General features: G+C 41.2%; 1 protein-coding gene across 1 annotated transcript in view; it reads right to left on the reverse strand.

Annotated features, from left to right (window-relative positions):
* Positions 1-819: 819 nt before the first annotated feature.
* Positions 820-20,222, reverse strand: part of rras2 (RAS related 2) — a 33,571-nt gene continuing 14,168 nt past the window's right edge. Inside the window, exons 2-6 of the mRNA XM_060875564.1 lie at positions 20,088-20,175; positions 12,062-12,164; positions 9,095-9,203; positions 5,022-5,140; positions 820-3,533 (exon numbers count right to left, since the gene is read on the reverse strand). Of these exons, the coding sequence (XP_060731547.1) occupies positions 3,446-3,533; positions 5,022-5,140; positions 9,095-9,203; positions 12,062-12,164; positions 20,088-20,175 (507 nt within the window). The 3' untranslated portion in view covers positions 820-3,445. The remainder of the gene's footprint in view (positions 3,534-5,021; positions 5,141-9,094; positions 9,204-12,061; positions 12,165-20,087; positions 20,176-20,222) is intronic.

Raw genomic sequence — 20,222 nt, forward strand, 5'->3', positions numbered from 1 at the left:
AAAAATCAGGAATAATGATGAGGAATTTTTATGTTGAGTTATAATATAATATAATATACTGAGAATGTTGTTTATTAATCAGTTTTGTTCAACTTTATATGCTGTAAAGAAAAAAACAGTTAATTATTGTAGAGGTTCAAACTCTTCTTTAAAACATTTCTATTGTTGTTGTATTGATCCCATGTTGTGACATCACAATACATTCTGTCTCTAAGGCTCCGCCCACAAGCCACAGAGGGTCTGATCTCTTATGTACACTTTTATGACCACAAGCTTGAGAATTTTACAGGTTCAGATCTGATCGGCTGATCCTAACGTCTTGGTTCTGGATTGTAGCAGAAGCTCAAAACAAATTATTTGGTTTCCAGATTTGTGACAGATTTAGAAAAATTCTCCTCACCGCTGCATCTAAATCACTATACATGTGTGTACAGGTCAGAAATCACTCAGTGAAGGTGAATCACACGCTGCTGTTCAGATCCGTACACAGCTTCAAACTTCTTCACTCAAGTGTTTTAATGGCCTTTTATCTGGTTTATGTTCATTTTTAATTCAGATGAATTCAGTCTGATTGTGGGTTATGCAGAGGATAAACATTCAGGGAAGAGTGGAATTTATACATCTGTTCTCCAGCTGATTTATCACACACACACACACACACACACACAGAATATTACAATATTATTCGACTCATATTCATGTGAAGGGAAATCTGTGGTTTTGAAATTTACTCTGTTTTCCTCACAGCAGATGGAAATTATTTTTATTCAGAAATTATTTCTCCTGAGTTCCAGGAAAAACATTTTATAAGACGCTTGGTTCAATCACAGGTTTTATTATTATTATAGCACCAGGAGCTGTACAGGGAGAAGACAGGAGCAAGAACACACATTATGGATGCACAAAAACCTCTAGAACAAAAAGGAGTCACTTACTGGGTTCAACCTTTATCTCCATCCTAAGCTTTTATTCCCATAAAAACATCAGCACAAGATTGGATGCTGCTGTTTTCTGCTAATCTGAGAGCAGCTTCAGCTTCAGATAATTGGTTTAAGACTCACGAGAGGTTAGAACTCATCCCCACCAGACACAGTGCATCATGGGAAGTGCTTGAGGATAAACATTTAGACTGAAAGCTAGCACATCTTCCTGTCTGCACTTAATAATAATCTGCTAATGATATTAACGCCCGTTATTATCTGCTCTAAGATACTGATCATAAACCGAGATCATTAAATACTCCTCTTTACATACACACACAGTCGAGCTGTTTCTAGACGAGCAATCTTCACTTACAAACATATAAAAATACTCATTAACTAGTCTGATAAGAAAATAACGTATAAAAGTATATAGTAAAAACATTTAATTATGTTGTTCAGATGATCACATCCACCGTTTGTAACATTTTATAGTACAGTGTTAGTAAAACAAAAGCTAAGAGTTTTATCCCACATATAGGAACATGTGAAGGCAAAGAGGAAGACGACAAAAGTCAAATAAAACACAGGAAATGTGGAACAGTGACACAGCAGCATGTGTGAGAATGTTACTTTCTGAACTGCCAAAACACACACACATATACACACACACACACACATATACACACACACACATACACACACATATACACACACATATACACACACACACATGTATACACACACACACATACACACACACACATATACACACACACATACATACACACACACACACACATATGTACATACACACACATGTACATATACACACATGTACATACACACACGCACATGTACATACACACATGCACACACACACACACACACACACACACATATACACACACATATATACACACACACACACACACACACATATATACACACACACACATATACACACACACACACACATATATACATACATACACACACATATATACATACACATGCACACACACATATATACACACACACGCACACATATACACACTCATATATACACACACACACTCATATATACACACACATACACACACACATACACACACACACATATTTATACAAACACACAAATGAAGACATCTGAATCATCGCCCATGATTAATGTACAGAACTGTGCAAAAATCCAGGAAGATTCTGTGAAGTGAGAATTCTTTCAAAATGATTCACGAAAACAAAATATCAATATTTAACCTAAAGCCAGTCAGTATTTATGAGTGTTTAAAGCCTTTAAAGCTGCTTCGGTTCTCAAAGTGTTTTATCGTTTTATAAGAAAAATGTAAGATTTAAACCCTTCACATTTCTGCAGATTTCTCTTTGATCATGAGCAGAACTTATCATGAACAAGTTTACTGTAACATTTAAAGTTTAAAGACAGACATGAATTTTCTGTTAAGACTTTTGCACAGAGCTGTAGGTGAAGAATCAGGTTGTGGATTAACAGCAAAACAAAATCACAAAGAAGTTTATCGTAATAAAAAAAAAAAAAACATCGTCAGTTTATGCAAACAAATAAAGGCCTGAAAAATGACCAGTTTATTGACTTCTGTTTAATAACTTGTCAGAGATGGTCCTTGTGGAGGCACCGTGGTGTGCGCTGCTGTCAAGGAACAGTGAGGAAATAAAAAGAGTGTGAAGAGAAGAACCTGAGAGTCAGAACAGGGCAAGAAAAAAAAAAACAACCCCATAGCTGAAAGCAGGAAACTAGAGCACAAAAATTTCAACACATTAAAATCAGATTTTCACCAGAAGCGACAGAGCAACGGAGTGAGTGACAGGATGACGGAGAGTCAGAGCGACGAAGTGACCAAGCGACAGAATGAAAGAGTGACATAGTAACACACTGAGAGAACAAACCTTCAAACATCACTCCCAGAGTCAGCATGAGCTTAAGGCCTGTATGAACATTACACTCAGTCACTCTGTCTGTGGACAAACTGATAATACAGAGACGATTTTAATTTGCTTTCTGATGTTCAGTAGATGATTAGCACAAGAAAGAAGACAAATGTGGTACAAGACACTAAAAAGGCTTCAGAAACACAAAGCTGGCTAAAAGCCTCTTCATCAACATTCTTGTGTTGTCTATCCGTGATGTTTTAATCACTGTAAGGCAACAAAAAGCGTTCATGTTTAGTACATGTGTAGATGTGTAGTGTTGTGCTGAGGCGAGATTATAGGATTAATCTTTATGGGTGTTGTGATGTCAGTACAGTGAAGTGAAGATGAGATGCTCCGTCAGAGCTCCATCACAGGTTTGGTTCTTCATGTTGTTGTGTCTCTGAGTCAGATGACGCCAGCACACAGAGCTACTGTGTGTGTTTCATTTTTTTTTCTGAAGACATGCACGTGTGAGAAAGGCAACAATTCATCCACACAGGATGTGACGTCAAAAGGCAGGGTGGAAGGGGCAGGGATTGGTGATAGCAGCTGGATGAGTGGCAATGGTGATGGACCAATCAGACGATCACACAGTGGCAGCCGCTCTTGTCCTTCTCTTTACGTGTCGGCTCTGGTGAGGGCGGGCACTCCTGCTCCTGGAACTTCCTGTTGCAGGGAGGAAGTGGGTCACAGACAGTAGAAACACACACACAGATCATCCACAACATTACAGTGTTAAGTGTCATTACAGCGCCCCCTATCAGGTTGATGTTTTACAAGCAACAAAAAATGAAAACAATTCTTTTACAGGACACATTGTGATGTCTAGACCACTGGGTCAGCGAGTGCTGCAGGTTGGTCCTAGTGTCCTAGTGTGCTGTGTTTAGCGTCTCTGAGTTAAACAGAAGGAGGTGACAAAACATTTTAAAATATTGTGTGCTAATCCACCGAACTGAACTCATCTTAAAACACACACACACACACACACACACAGATTGCAAAAGCACTGTAAAAACAGTTAGAGCCAGATCACATTACCAATTTCTCAGGAATGTCACTAGCCACTGAACACCAGGAACACGTCAGACCCTCGTCAGTCACTCACATCCTAACACTTGCCCATTTTTTGCTGATGCCAAAGCAACTTTGAGAACCAACAGTTCAATAGCTGCCTAATATCTTTCATTTTCTGACAGGTAGAGCTATAACGAGATAATAAGATATTCACTTCCCCTGACAGTCATTTTAATGTTATGGCTGATCAGTGCTCTTGTGTGTGTGTGTCTGTGTGTGTGTCTGTGTATATATGTGTGTGTGTGTATATGTGTGTGTGTGTGTCTGTGTACATATGTGTGTGTGTGTGTGTGTCTGTGTGTGTGTCTGTGTATATATGTGTGTGTGTGTGTCTGTGTACATATGTGTGTGTGTGTGTGTGTGTGTCTGTGTATATGTGTGTGTGTCTGTGTATATATGTGTGTGTGTCTGTGTATATGTGTGTGTGTCTGTGTATATGTGTGTGTGTATATGTGTGTGTGTGAGCATATGTGTTTGTATATATGTGTGTAAATATATGTGTGTGTGTGTATATGTATGTGTGTATATGTGTGTGTGAGCGTGTCTGTTTGTGTGTATATGTGTGTGTATATGTGTGGATATGTATGTGTGTATATGTGTGTGTGAGCGTGTATGTGTGTCTGTGCGTGTGTGTGTATATGTGTGTGAGCGTGTGTGTATGTGTGTATGTGTGTGTGAGCGTGTGTGTATATGTGTGTGTGTGAGCGTGTGTGTGTATATGTGTGTGTGAGCGTGTGTGTGTGTGAGCATGTGTGTGTGTGTGTGTGTGTGTGAGCGTGTGTGTGTGTGTATATGTGTGTGTGTGAGCGCGTGTGTATATGTGTGTGTGTGAGCGTGTGTGTGTGTATATGTGTGTGTGAGCGTGTGTGTGTGTGAGCATGTGTGTGTGTGTGTGTGTATATGTGTGTGTGAGCGTGTGTGTGTGTGAGCATGTGTGTGTGTGTGTGTGTATATGTGTGTGTGTGAGCGTGTGTGTGTGTGTGTGAGCGTGTGTACATAGATAAAATGAAAGTGAGATTAAATTTAAAGCCAGAGATGGACATAAGACCTAAACAATACAGTTTCCATTCTGCAACACACCTGATGACACGGACAAGCTCATGGAAAGCCTGGTCTACATTCATGCGGATTTTGGCTGAAGCCTCCATGTAGGTGACTTTGAGCTGGCGAGCAAGTTGCTGCCCCTCCTCAGGACTCACCTGTAAAACACACACAGGATTGTCATGAGTAAGAGTTTACTTATTGTATGTCATTATAATTTACCACTGGATTTATTTTACAGCTTTATAGGATTTGTGACAGGTTTAATTTCACATTAATGATAATAAATGTCACATTTACACCTTCATCTCCTCTTTCATCTAATAATTCCATTTCTCAAAGCTTTCAAAGTAACTGATGACCAAATGAACGCTAGAATATAAAGTTAGTGTTTATTCTGGTGCAAGAAATACTTTATGTGTTTAGATTTAATGAACGTTCTGAAGTTTTGGCTGTATTCCTGTAGAGGGCAGCATAACATCAACCCTGTGTGTGTGTGTGTGTGTGTGTGTGTGTGTGTGTGTGTGTGTGTGTGTGTATTATTTCAGTTAAAATCAGATTATTTGTGTAGCGCTTTTAATAATTCACATTGTCTTAAAGCAGCTTTACAAAAGTATAAAAACAGAATAGAAGTTGTAAATTTTAAAATTAAGTTATTATTTATCTCTAACATTATCCCTAATGAGCAAGTCTAAGGTGACGGTGGTGAGGAAAACCTCCCTGAGATGATATGAGGATGAAACCTTCTCAGACTCAGACGTGAACCTCATCCTCATTTGTGAGACACTGGACAGGAAATGATGTCGATGTAAAAAATGTTGATATAAATAATTTTAATGTAATCTGTTTAGGGGGGTCACGGTGTCTTAGTGGTTAGCACGTTCGCCTCACACCTCCAGGGTCGGGGTTCGATTCCCACCTCCACCTTGTGTGTGTGGAGTTTGCATGTTCTCCCCGTGCCTCGGGGGTTTCCTCCGGGTACTCCGGTTTCCTCCCCCAGTCCAAAGACATGCATGGTAGGTTGATTGGCATCTCTGGAAAATTGTCTGTAGTGTGTGAGTGAATGAGTGTGTGTGTGTGTGTGCCCTGTGATGGGTTGGCACTCCGTCCAGGGTGTATCCTGCCTTGATGCCCGATGATGCCTGATGATGCCTGAGGCACAGGCTCCCTGTGACCCGAGGCAGTTCGGATAAGTGGTAGAAGATAAATGAGTGAGTGAGTGAGTGATCTGTTTACATAATTACACTATGGTTATGTATTATATTCTGTCTTGTATGTATTTGTGTGTTCAGTCCTTCAGGTTGGTCCACTTCATACTCCAGTCTTCCGGTTCTTTCTACTCATTATCACTTCCTCCCAGAGATGACGTCATTATTACGCATCAGTATATGACAAAATGACGGTTTCTCAGGACTTGTCAAGATAGCTGTTCATTCAGAATGAGATGTTTCCCAGAATGAGTCAGTGGTGTTTTCTTTCGTTCTGGACATGCAGGTGTTTGTAAAACGTACTTGTGGCCAAATCCCGTCTACTCCCGAGCTCAGAGTTTTCTGAGGTCCCAGTTTGACACCTCTTCTCTCCTGACCTGCCTGATCCATCCCAATGTTCTACTTCTGGTTGGAGTCTCGTTGTTTACTGCTACTGGAGGGTACCGGCCCTCCATGGACAGCCTGGAGACTCATGGGACTGTTGTGGATTGGAGAACTTCTGCTGCAGCTGTCAGTTTTATGCTCGGGTCTCTAACGCTTAACATCTGAAGGCTTCGGCAGGAAGAAAAATGAACTCAGAAATTAAATCTATAATGAACTCAGAAATTACGCTGACCTACCTTAAGTTGCTCTGGAGCTCTTGGTTCCACAATCACACTTGACAATAAACAGTTGGAAAAAAGAACGATTTATAATCTCACGCTCCAGTGTCACCCAGATGAGGATTGGTTCTCTTTTGAGTTCCACTCAAGGTTTCTTCCTCACATTGACTCACTGAGACTTTCCATGCCACCACTGCCTCAGGCTTGGTCATTAAATATAAACATAAATTTAATTTTTAAACTTTGTCATTTTTATTCTATATTTTTTATTTCTTTCAAGCTGTATAGAGACGATGTTAAAAGGACTAAACAAATACATTTTAATTGAATTGAATGACAGTATTTTGTCAGGAGTGTCGCACGCTTCTGTCACGCTTGTCACACGTGAGACCCAATCAGGTTATTCCACCTTTACCTCTACAGCCCAGTTCAAAGCGTCTGAGTGTTGTGTTGATTGTGTTGGTCCTCAGCCCAAGACCCATTGCAATGCTACCACTTATTTTCCAGAGGCTATTCTATGTATGCTCTCAAGTCTGTCATCAAATCACTAGTAAAATTCTGCTCTAGGTTTGACCTGCCGAAGTGTCACAGACAGATCATGGCAACTTCATGTCACCTGTTCTCTCAGGTATTTTGAAAGTTGTAAATTAGCCATCAGGTCCCAATCACCCAGGGTGCCCATCACCCTGAGGTGGCCATCACCCTGAGGTGCCTATCACCCAGGGTGCCCATCACCCTGAGGTGCCCATCACCCTGAGGTGCCTATCACCCTGAGATGCCCATCACCCTGAGGTGCCTATCACCCTGAGGTGCCCATCACCCTGAGGTGCCCATCACCCTGAGGTGCCTATCACCCAGGGTGCCCATCAACCTGAGGTGCCCATCACCCTGAGGTGCCTATCACCCTGAGGTGCCCATCAACCTGAGGTGCCCATCACCCTGAGGTGCCCATCACCCTGAGGTGCCCATCACCCTGAGCTGCCCTTGAACATTTCTATCAGACATTTAAGAACATGCTGTACGCATATTGTATGAAAACTGGGATTGACTGAGATGAGTGTGTTCCTCTTTTGTTATTTACAGTATGTGTCTCTTGGATTTAGTCTTTTCAAGCTTTTATTATGACTGTATATGACACACAGTACGGGAAATCATTAAAGTTCTACAGGAGCAACGGTCGTCACCAGCAACCAGACACCAAGAGAAGTCTATTTTAATGTTCTTGCCCTTCATGAGTGTTTGATGGTAGCAAGGGATCCTGCTCACAAAGCTTTAAGCTCCTCTCAGGATGACATGAAGGACAGTATAATCTTAAGCCCATTTGTTTCATGCTGGAGATGAAGTTTTACCCTCGTGCTAGTGCTCAGTTCTTTACTCCAGCCCAGCTTCACTGGACAATATGAATTTAGACAGAAACTTAACCGCACTAATTATTTAATCAATACTCCTGATCGCAAATATACAATTGTATCTGCCAGAAAAATTCACTGAAGAAATACCATGTTCACACCTCATCCCCTGTGCTGCTTACCTTCACACACTGGTGCTGGAGTTTAACACTACTGGAGCTAGTATTTACACTGAATTTAGTTAAATGGGAACGATGAAACCTTTGGCTGCTAAAATCCAAGACAACTGTGTATTTGCTCTTAAAACATTTACATTTACAGCATTTAGCAGACACCCTTATATCCAGAGCCACTTACATTTTATCTCATTTTTATACAACTGAGCAATTGAGGGTTAAGGGCCTTGCTCAGGGGCCTAGCAGTGGCAGTTGGTGGACGTAGGAATCGAACTCACAACCTTCCGATTGGTAGCCCAACACCTTAACCACTAGGCTACAACATCCCTAAAACAATGGGGGGAGGACGTGGCCTAATGGTTAGAGAGTTTGACTCCTAACCCTAAGGTTGTGGGTTCGAGTCTCGGACCGGCAATACCACGACTGTGGTGCCATTGAGCAAGGCACCGAACCCCCCCCAACTGCTCCCCGGATGCTGCAGCATAAATGGCTGCCCACTGCTCCGGGTGTGTGTTCACGGTGTGTGTGTGTTCACTGCTGTGTGTGTGTATGTGCACTTTGGATGGGTTAAACACAGAGAACAAATTCTGAGTGTGTGTCACCGTACTTATGTCACATCACTTTTCACTTTAAGACGAGACCTCTAATGGTTTCTGGGCATCATACATATGTTTTGTTCTATCTTATATATAATGTCATGCCATTTGCAGCACTTGGCAGCCCACACACACACAACCACGCACACATACACAAACACACATACACAAACATCTCTACCTGTCTCTGTAGTTCTAGATCGGCCTTGTTGCCCACAAGGATCATGGGAAACTCATCCCGGTCCTTCACCCTCAGAATCTGTCTTTGGAATTTGTAGATTTCCTCAAAGCTGCAGGACAAACGCACAAACACACACACATACACACACAGTACATGCAGTGAGTAAAAGGTAAAAGGTTTTTTGTTTGACTCACCTTCTTGAGCTTGACGTCAGTGTGTTTTAAGTGTTCACTGAGGTTTTCGTACCCTTTTTCCCTAATATTTTGTATGGTCACTTTTGTTTGTTACATTTTTCACTTTATCATCGTAATCAGTAAGTACGGTAAACATTCAGCTTGTCCAGATTCAGGTTCTCTAAGGTAATTTTCCATGTAGGAGCTAACGATATACGCCTTGGACAGTCAGAGGTTACTGAGTAATAGGCGATGGCGATGTCCAATGCTGTAGTATGCTCTGGTCCCATCCCAATGCGGCGTGGCAATGTAGCTTACCGCAGGTTATGGTAGCTGAACTGTTGGATGTCCAGGTGGTGCTCTGAAAACGATGTGGGCATCATAGATAATTGGAGCACTTTTGAGGGCAAGGCTGACCTGTTAGGACTCGGGAAGGTGCTGCTCTCATTTCTTTCAGCATAGCACATAATAACAGGCCTATTTAATCTGTGACAATCCGTCGTCAGGGCCAGGGAGCAGACAAACAGGCTAATCCGACCGTCTGCTAGCTGCAGTGAGTCGTCACCCAGGGTTCACAATATATAGACTGTTTTCAAAGCTAAACAAAACTATAAACACTTGTTAAAACATTGGTTTTAGTAACCTTAATAGCATAAAATTTGATCATAGTGAATGCACAGCCAGCAAATTTGATCTGAAGCTAGGACTGTTAAATATAAGAGCTCTTATGGCTAATGAAATGATTACTGATCAGAAGTTTAGTGTTGTGTTTAACAGAAACATGAATCAAACCAAACCAGTTTGTCGCATTAAACGAAGCTTGTCTGCCCGGTTATAGTTATATACTGTACATCAGCCACGCCTACCAGTTAGGGGAGGAGTCAGGCGAGGAGGCAGGGGAGGAGGCAGGGGAGGAGGTGTCGCAGTTATTCATGATGATAATCAAGATGTCAAGCAAGAATCTAGACACATGTTTAACTCATTAAAAGTTCTTCATACTAACAGAACGTATGTAGCCACAAAAAAAGTCTACTGAGTCAGTTCCTCTAATTATTTACAGACCTCCTGGACCATATTCTGAATTGTTTCTTTAGACAAAGCAGTAATTGTTGGAGACTTTAAGATTCATTTTGATAAGTAAGATCCCCTGAGAACAGCAGATGTTTCCACCTTAGATTCAGTAGAAGTTAACCAGAATGTAATAGGACTCACTCATAATGGAGGTCACACTCTTGATCTTGTCCTAACCCTCGGATTAAATATAGAAAATATAGTCACAGTGTCTCAAACAGAAGCTGTCTCTGACCACTATCTCATTTTATTTAAATTGTGCTTCTGACACGATATTTACAATTTGCCACATCATCGTGTTAAACCTACATTTACATCCACTACTGAATGATCATCCATGATTAGATCACCATCTGACCCACAGAACTTGGTCAGGTGACTGACTATTTAGAGTCAGTGTTTCACTACACTGTAGATTTTGTAGCTTGTACTGTGGTACAGTGACAACACACAAACTTTAAAACAATCAGCTAGGAAACTAGAACGTAAATGGAGTCAAACTAAATGATCAGTATTTCGATTATCATGGAAGGAAAGCCTTCATAGCTACAAAAAATCATTAGTGCTGCCAGATCAGTGTATTTCTCCAGCCTTATTGTAGATAACAAAAATAATCCTACATTTTTATTTAATACTGTAGAAAAATTAACTAGGAATAAAAACACTGTCGAAAAAGTGTACACCATCTATTTTTAGCAGTAACGACTTATTTCAGTGGAAATAATTAATAACATCAGAGAGAAAATTTAGACAATTAATTAAGGTAGCCTTCTTTAATCTCAGAAATATCACTAAGAAGAAATATGATGTCATTACATGATGCAGAAACACTAGTTCATGCATTTGTTACCTCTAGGTTGGATTATTGTAATGCTTTACTGTCTGGATGTTCCAGTAGGAGCATAAACAAGCTCCAGTTAGTCCAGAACACAGCAGCTAGAGTCCTAACTAGAACCAGAAGATATGAACATATCACCCTGATCTTATCCTCATTGTATTGGCTTCCAGTCAAGTTTCACATTGATTATAGAATACTATTATTAACCTATAAAGCACTTAATGGTCTCACACCACAGAACCTGAGGGATCTTTTGTTTTTTTTTATGATCCGTCACTCTTAGTTCAATCAAAAAAGAAATGGTAGTACCATTCCAGCAGGGGGCAGTATTTTTTCTCACAGAGCCCCACAGTTATGGAACAGACGTCCAATTAGTGTTCAGGACTCAGACACAAAGTCTCAGTGTTTAAGTCCAGGCTAAAAACACATTTTTTTAGTTTAGAGTTTTATTAATAGGCATTGCGTCCTAACCCTGGCGATTGGTGATCGCTCTTTTGGGACAGATCTGTACGGACAGCCCATAATGTCAGTCATCTTTGTGCTCAGGTCTTCATCAGTGAACATTCGAAGACTTCAGCAGGAAAGGATGTGTTTAGTGTTAAGTATGTAATAAACTCCGAATTTACGCTGACCCATTAGTTCCTCAGGAACTCTTGGTTCCACTGGACTATAAACTCTCCCTCTCTCAGAAAGCATCAGAGGGCAGAGAGAGGTTAATGTAAATACAGCACAAAAGTACTGTTTACAACACACACACACACACACACACACACACACACACACACACACACAGCAGAAAAGGTGCTTTGAAATGGTGTGTGGTAAACAAAATGAAGGTCATACAAAGTTGGGGGTTTGAGAGCATGAGACAGGAATGATACTCACCTGCCCCGGTCAGTGACAGAGAAGACAAGCAGGAATCCCTCTCCTGTCCTCATATACTGTTCTCTCATAGCCCCGAACTCTTCCTGTCCCGCCGTGTCCAATACTGAACACACACACACACACACACACATTAAACACCAACAGAGCAAAGCTTCTGCTTCTGAATTTTCACCTTGTATAAAAGACATCACTGAGTAGTGATGTTTGATAATGTTCTAATATAAGGTTCTATATATAGAGAGTGACAGTACAAAAAAACAGTACATGAAACTCAAACAACTTTTTGTTTCCTCATGTCTCCAGCTTGCATCCTGAGCTCTAGTTCTGTCTGTGTGGAGTTCCACATGTTCTCCCTGTGTCTCTGTGGGTTTTCTCCAAGGTTCTCCAGTTTCCTCCCTAAAACCTGCAGGTAGGTGGACTGTCTATAGAAAACATGGACAAATGTGTGTGTGTGTGTGTGTGTGTGTGTGTGTGTGTATGTGTGTGTGTGTATGCGTGTGTGTTAGACTGGAATCACATCCAGGATGTATTCCTGCCTCTCATGCAGTAGTCCTGGGAGAGATTCCGGATCCCTAATCAAGATAAAGCCCATACTGAAGCACTAAACTCCTTAACACCGTTTTATAAAGATGTTAGTCTAAGTTTCAGGTTCTAAAAGGGTTTATATGTCTAGTATTAATGTCATGGTATTAATGTCCCTTTCCAGTGACTGGATCACAAGGGGAGAGCCGAGACTCCCAGATTTCTCCAGTGAGCTCTTGTAATCAGTTCTGCATGAGAAAGACATCACACTTATTTACTACATCAGTCTTCCTCCACATTTGTTTTCAGGTAGAAATGTCCCATTAATCTGATCTCATACCATTATGAAAATTAGGAATGAAGGCTAGATGAGACAAGGAAAGAAGTTATAAAAATCAGCACGTTTGTCTCTGCTGGTAGAGTGATGCCTATATCCATTAAGTCCTCAGAAGAGAGCTTTATTTCCAAACATTCTCATTATGATGTTAATGATATATTTTACAGCCATAGCAGCAGCACAGGTGATTATTTGTTCCTGTGTTGTTGTGTATGAAAGCTGGAAACAGCATAAACTTAACTCACAGATTCATGGCCCACAAACTTGGCTACCATGGACTATACCTCCAAACACACACACACACACACACAGTACTGTCCTATGTTATTTCTCTGCATACACAAATCCGTCTGCCCTTGGCTTGACACTTGCCTGTTTTTTATAATGTTGAAACTGCCATTTTTAATATAGCATTTGTCTGCAACTGGTGCTGTCTATGCCACATGACAGAGATTGTTCAATGAAAAATTAAACAAGATAAAATGCAGAGTCTGGTCTCTCTGCAGCAGAACGGAACTGAAAACACTAACATGCTCAGAACCAGGACTGAATATTACAGTACTTATGAATAAGGTTCAAGGTTCATTATTGCCAATGCCACCATTTAGGAACTTGGTGCTTGCTCACCCTCTCCACTGCTGCACCATTGATGGTTAGTGGCGGGTGCTCAGGAGGTCCTCTTCTGATGTTGAAGACAATTTCTTTGGTCTTCCCCACGTTGAGGAAGAGGTTGTCGTCATTGCACCACTTGACCAGTCGGCTCACCTCGCTCCTGTAGTTGGCCTCATTGTTGTTGGAGATGATGCCCACTACAGTCGTGTTGACGACGATGTGGTTTGTACTGTAACTGGGTTCACAATCATGGGTCAACAGGGTGAAGAGAAGTGGACGCTTGTGGCATCCCTTTGCTTAGCGTGGCAATCTTAGATGTTTTTCCATCGACCCATACGTTCTGTGGTCTCTCTGATAAAAAGTCCAGTAGCCAGTTACAGAGAAGGAAGTTGCGTCCCAGGTGTCTCAGTTTGTTAATTAGCTGCTAGGGAATGATTGTGTTAAATGCTGAACTAAAATCTAAGAACAGCATTCACACATAGGAGTCTCTGGTATCCAGGTGTCTAAGAGCTGGATGAAGAGTGGCTGAGATGGCATCCTTCATAGACCTGTTGGTTCTGTACAGTATGCAAACTAGAACGGGTTGTGGGCAGATGGAAGAATTTATTTAATGTGCTGCATGACAAGTCGCTTGAAGCACTTTATAATGACGGGGATCAACGTGGTGTTCGTTGTGGTTGGATGGGTGCGGCTTCTTTGGGACGGGAATTATTGGGGTAGCCTTGAAACACTTAGGGACGACTGTTTGACACAGTAATATGTTAAAGATGTCAGATAGTACATCCTTGAGTTCTTTAGCATAGTCCTTTAGAATCCGACCAGTAATGTTGTCTGGTCTGGCTGCCTTGCATGGGTTGATCCCCAGGAGGATCTTTTCCATTCTCACTGTGATCAGACATAGTGTTTAATTACCCTTTTTGGTTAATATTTTGCGTTGTCACTTTCGTTTATTACATTTTTTACGTTTCTATTACAGTTCATTTTATTCCTCTTCTTCAGGAGATGCTTTTTTGTTTCCTGTCTTTAAACAGCTAGCGGAGAAATCGCTCTTCTGATCTTATCTTATAATATTCCGATCTGATCCAAGTCAAAGGTGCGTAATCATTAAGTATGGCAAACTTTCCAGCTTGCAGTGTGTAAGCTGCAGCAGCTCATTAATTCTTCCTCCGTCGTTAGCGTTAATTTTACTTGTGATAAGTGTATTTTAGTTAGCTCTCTGACAGAGAAGACCTTAGCTTTAGAGGTGAGCAATCAGACACTAGAGAGGGATAGCGGTATTCGTGTAGTTTCTGTAGAGGAAAATCTGGATGCCTTAGGCGAAGTTAGAAACCCTCTTGCATTAAAGCCCTTACAGCGGGGCGAATGGGTGACGACTCGGTGGCATAGTAACAGAGCCAAAGCTAATGCATAGGCTTGCTCACGGGAGCATCGCTAATCTCTGCTTCACATGTCTAATAGGTTTGTTCTCCTCAGTGAAGCACCTGTCTAGAAACCTGAAAGAGCTCTAATTATAGGAGACTCCATCTTAAAGCATGTCAAATTAGCTAAGTCTTTAGGGGCTCCAGCAGCACTGGTTAGGTGTATTCCGGGAGACAGGGCGCTGGACATAGCAGGAAATCTTAAGGTCTTAGGCAAGCATAGGTACTTGTACGCCTTCATCAGTCAGAGATTACTGCGAGTAATATTGTAGAGGTGTTTAAATTAACGAAGGCGATGTCCGATGCTGTAGTATGCTCTAGCACTTTTGTGAGCAAGGCTGGCCATTTAGGACAGGACAGTGTCCATCCCACTCACGAAGGTGCTGCTCTCATTTCTTACAGCATAGCACATAGTTTAAGACCAGGCCTAGTTAATCGGTTACAATCCAGAGCCAGGGCCAGGGAGCAGACAAACAGGCTAATCCGACCGTCTGCTAGCTGCAGTGAGTCGTCACCCAGAGTTCACAATATAGAGACTGTTTTCAAAGCTAAACAATAAACTAGAAACACTTGTTAAAACATTGGTTTTAGTAACCTTAATAGCATAAAATTGATCATAGTGAATGCACAGCCAGCAAATTTGATCTGAAGCTAGGACTGTTAAATATAAGAGCTCTTGCATATAAAGCTCTTATGGCTAATGAAATGATTACTGATCAGAAGTTTAGTGTTGTGTTTAACAGAAACATGAATCAAACCAAACCAGTTTGTCGCATTAAACGAAGCTTGTCCACCTGGTTATAGTTATATACTGTACATCAGCCACGCCTACCAGGCAGGGGAGGAGTCAGGCGAGGAGGCAGGGGAGGAGGCAGGGGAGGAGTCAGGCGAGGAGGCAGGGGAGGAGGCAGGGGAGGAGGTCTAGACACATGTTTAACTCATTAAAAGTTCTTCATACTAACAGAACGTATGTACCCACAAAAAAAGTCTACTGAGTCAGTTCATAATGGAGGTCACACTCTTGATCTTGTCCTAACCCTCGGATTAAATATAGAAAATATAGTCACAGTGTCTCAAACAGAAGCTGTCTCTGACCACTATCTCATTTCATTTAAAGTGTGTGCCACAGAACATGGTCAGGTGACTGACTATTTAGAGTCAGTGTCTCGCTACACCCTAGATAATGGAATAATATTCATGAACTGTATCAGTCAGGATTTAGGCCTCATCATAGCACAGAGACAGCGCTGGTTAAAGTGGTAAATGACCTGTTACTGGTCTCTGATCAGGGTTGTGTCTCTTTGTTGGTGTTACTTGATCTTAGTGCAGCTTTTGATACCATTGACCATGTTATTTTACTTGATAGACTAGAACATGTTGTTGGTGTTAAAGCGACAGCTCTCTCCTGGATCAGGTCTTATTTGACAGAATGATATCAGTTCATAGATCTAAATGGTGACCACTCTAAATAAACTAAGGTAATGTTCGGTGTTCAGCAAGGTTCTGTTTTCGGACCATTGCTATTCTCCCTATTTATATATATGTTACCTCTTGGTGCAATTATTAATAAACATGGTATTGACTTCCACTGTTACACTGATGACACACAGCTATATGTTTCAGCAGTCAGATGTGAGTCAGCAGCTTAATAAGACTGAAGATTGTGTGAAGGACATTAGACAGTGGACGCCTACTAACTTCCTCCTTCTTAACTCTGACACACAGAAGTTCTTGTAATAGGACCACATGGTCTTTCTATTACATCATGTGCAGCAGTAAAAGACCTCGGTGTGATTATTGATACCGGTCTCTCATTTGAAGCTCACATAAATAACACCACAAGTGTCGCCTTCATTCATCTCAGAAATATTGCTAAGATAAGAAATATGATGTCATTACATGATGCAGAAACACTAGTTCATGCATTTGTTACCTCTAGGTTGGATTATTGTAATGCTTTACTGTCTGGATGTTCCAGACAGTTATACTATTATTAACCTATAAAGCACTTAATGGTCTCACACCACAGAACCTGTGGGATCTTTTGTTTTTTTATGATCCGTCACGCCTACTTCAATCAAAAGGTTATTGAAGGCTTGAGGGCTATTTGGTAGTACCTCAAGTAGAAAAGTCTCCAGCAGGGGGCAGAGCTTTTTCTCTCAGAGCCCCACAGTTATGGAACAGACTTCCAATTAGGGTCTAGCTTTTTATGAATAGCATTTCTGGGTAAAGGAGCAGATCTGGAGGGTTCATGGTAATAGAGTGTTTGGTGAACTGGGATGTCTGGATGTTGTCTCCTTACCACCTTCACAAGTCGCTCAGGTTTGCAGACTGTGGAGTGGTTGGACGCTTTACATCCCAGGAAGCCCTCATGTCTGTGTCACCTTCTGGCTCTAGACTTTTAGTTATGATGTCATAGCTAGTCTTGGAGTCTCTGTCTGCTCTTTACACATAACATACATTGTCCATCAGCTGATTACAATCATACCTAACAATTTTCACCTCTCCCTCCCTCCCTCCCTCTCTCTCTAGCTATATATGCCACTCCCGAGCGCCCAGTGTTCCAAGTTCCTAGTCTGATCGTCTCTACTTACGGAGCTCCTTCGTCAATCCTGACAGAAGGAATTAGTGTTGGGTCTGTGCTGAACTCAGAGTTTATGATGACCCATTAGTTCCTCAGGAGCTCTCGGTCACACTGATTATAAACTGTTGTAGAAAGAACATTATTTACATTTACACTATTTACTGTACAGTGTCACCCAAATGAGGATGAGGTTCACTTCTGAGTCTGGTTCTTCTCAAGGTTTCTTCCTCATATGATCTCAGGGAGTTTTTCCTTGCCGCTGTCACCTCCGGCTTGCTCGTTAGGGATAGGGATAGATATATAATATCATAAATTTTAAGTTAATCTTTTTAAATTAATTTTAAACTTTAATTGTATGTATTCATTTATTCATTTTTGTTCTTATTTTTTCTTCTTTTTATTTTACATATATATAAATTTCCTCTCTTCTGTTTTTTATACTTCTGTAAAGCTGCTTTGAGACAATGGAAATTGTTAAAAGCGCTATACAAATGAATAGAATTTGAACATACAGCCTGGTCCTGTGGGAGAGCTGTGATCTTCTGTGCTGTGTTGGGTCTCTAATCGGCCAAAGAATTCATTGAGGCTGTAAAGCAGAGATCACCGGCTCTAAAGCCTGTATCAGTATCACCAGCTCTAAAGCCTGCATTCCTAGCCGTCAGAAGCCTGTGCACTTTTCCTGTCAGCCGTAGTTTCTGGTTTGCCTAAATAGTGATGGTTTTCCTGTGTGTGACATCATCAGTGCATTTTGAGATGTAAGCAGTAACAGCCTTGATATATTCCTCTATGTCTGTGTGGTCATTGTAAGTTGCTGCTTCCTTAAAGATGTCTCAGTGTCTTTAAAGGCGGACTGCGCCCCCTCTGGCCACACACATACTTCCTTCTTGGTTGGTCTGGTGACTCTCACCTTTGGTCTGTATGTAGGTTTGAGCATAACGGTGATGTGGTCAGAGAGACTGAGGTGGAGGAGAGCGAAGGCTTTGTATGCTCCTTTGCTGTACACCTTTGATGTATTATAACCCCTTCTGTGAAAGTCTATGTGCTGATGAAGTTTTGGTAGAAAAGTGATTACCAGTCTATCAGTGAGCAACAGACAGGACTTTAAAGATTCGGTCGCTGTTGTTATCTTTGGGCGGGACGTAAACAGCCACGAGTAAAATCACTGTAAATTAGGTAGATAATAATAAACTCTACTAGGGGAGAGGTTCAATTGTGTCATTTAACCACATCTCTGTAAAGATGAAAACACAGCACTCTCTCACCTCACGCTATGCAGAACGTAGAAGTTGTATGGTCTATTGTATGGTTGTATGGTCTATTTTATTATCCAGTGACCGCTAAAATGAAGGATGGAATCGTGGGCCTGTGTGGGTTAGCTGCTAGCCTAGCTTAGATGCCTTCGCGTTTTCCTCGCTTTTGCTTCCTCTCACAGCGCTTACAATGCCTCGTCACTGGGTGAGGTGTAGCAGACGAGGTCGGTGTGTTGGTCGGAAGGCAGAAAATGTTCCTCAGATATGGTTTCCTCACATTCCTCAGATGTGGTTTATTGTCCTTCTTTCAATCCCCAAAACAAAATAATGACAGTATTTTACATGGAACAAAGTAAACGGCGAACATGAACATGAACTAAAAGCATTCGAAAACGCACAATTGAACACCGATGTCGGAGAGCGAGGGGCCGCTACATGAGTACACGCCGTCTTGAAAGGAGAAATAAACACTATCTGTACAAAAACAACCGTAATCCATAATAAAATCTCCTTGACATTGATTTGTGTTGATACTGTAAATGATGTGGGTCTGTAAGTGTTTAGTTTGTTGTGTGTAGAAAACTGTAGAAGTGTTTGAACTGCAGAGAGAAAAACAGGTCACTTTATATTTCCCTTTCTGTGTGTGTGCAGTGAGTGAATTTAGTAAGAGCTAAATTTCCAACACACACACACACACACACACTCCTGTTACAGAACTGAGAGACGAGGTTACAGAGTTTAATCAATGCTGTCTGCTTTTTCATGTCCACGGAGAGTTGCTTTTGGGAAAGATCCTGATTCCAGACACAGCTTCTCTAAAATAATGAATTTTATCCTCTTCATGGATCAAACACTCACATTCCAACATCACTGTGCTGCTGCAGGTCTTTAATCAAAGCTGAATTCAACAATCCAACTATTACATCACCTTTATTTTTAATCATATCTGAAATCATGGAGGTTAGTGAGGAATGTGTGAGTCATTCTGTGGTGGAGATGCAAACAATAAAAATAAAATGAGTTTAAAAGTGAACTAATGCAACAAAATAAAAACAGACAGAGACAGCAGATTATTAGCATTAATCCAAACTGGAATAATTATAATTTAAACCATCTCTGTCTGATCTGTGTGTGTAGTGAGTGTATTTAGTGCACGTGTGTGTGTGTGTGTGTCTGTGTGTGTAGTGAGTGTATTTAGTGTGTGTGAGTATAGTATAGTATAATGTATGTAATACGTAGTGTATTGTAGTGAGTGTATTTAGTGCACGTGTGTGTGTGTGTGTGTGTGTGTGTGTGTGCTTACTGTCAAGCCGTGCAGGTCTCTCATCGATCACACACTGCTTGGTGTACGAGTCCTCGATTGTGGGATCATAATCAGTGACAAAGTAGGACTAAAGTAAAGAGAAGATAAAATAATCAGAATCCTCTTAATATCTGA

The sequence above is a fragment of the Tachysurus vachellii genome, chromosome 1, assembly GCF_030014155.1.
Source record: "Tachysurus vachellii isolate PV-2020 chromosome 1, HZAU_Pvac_v1, whole genome shotgun sequence".
NCBI lineage: Eukaryota > Metazoa > Chordata > Actinopteri > Siluriformes > Bagridae > Tachysurus > Tachysurus vachellii.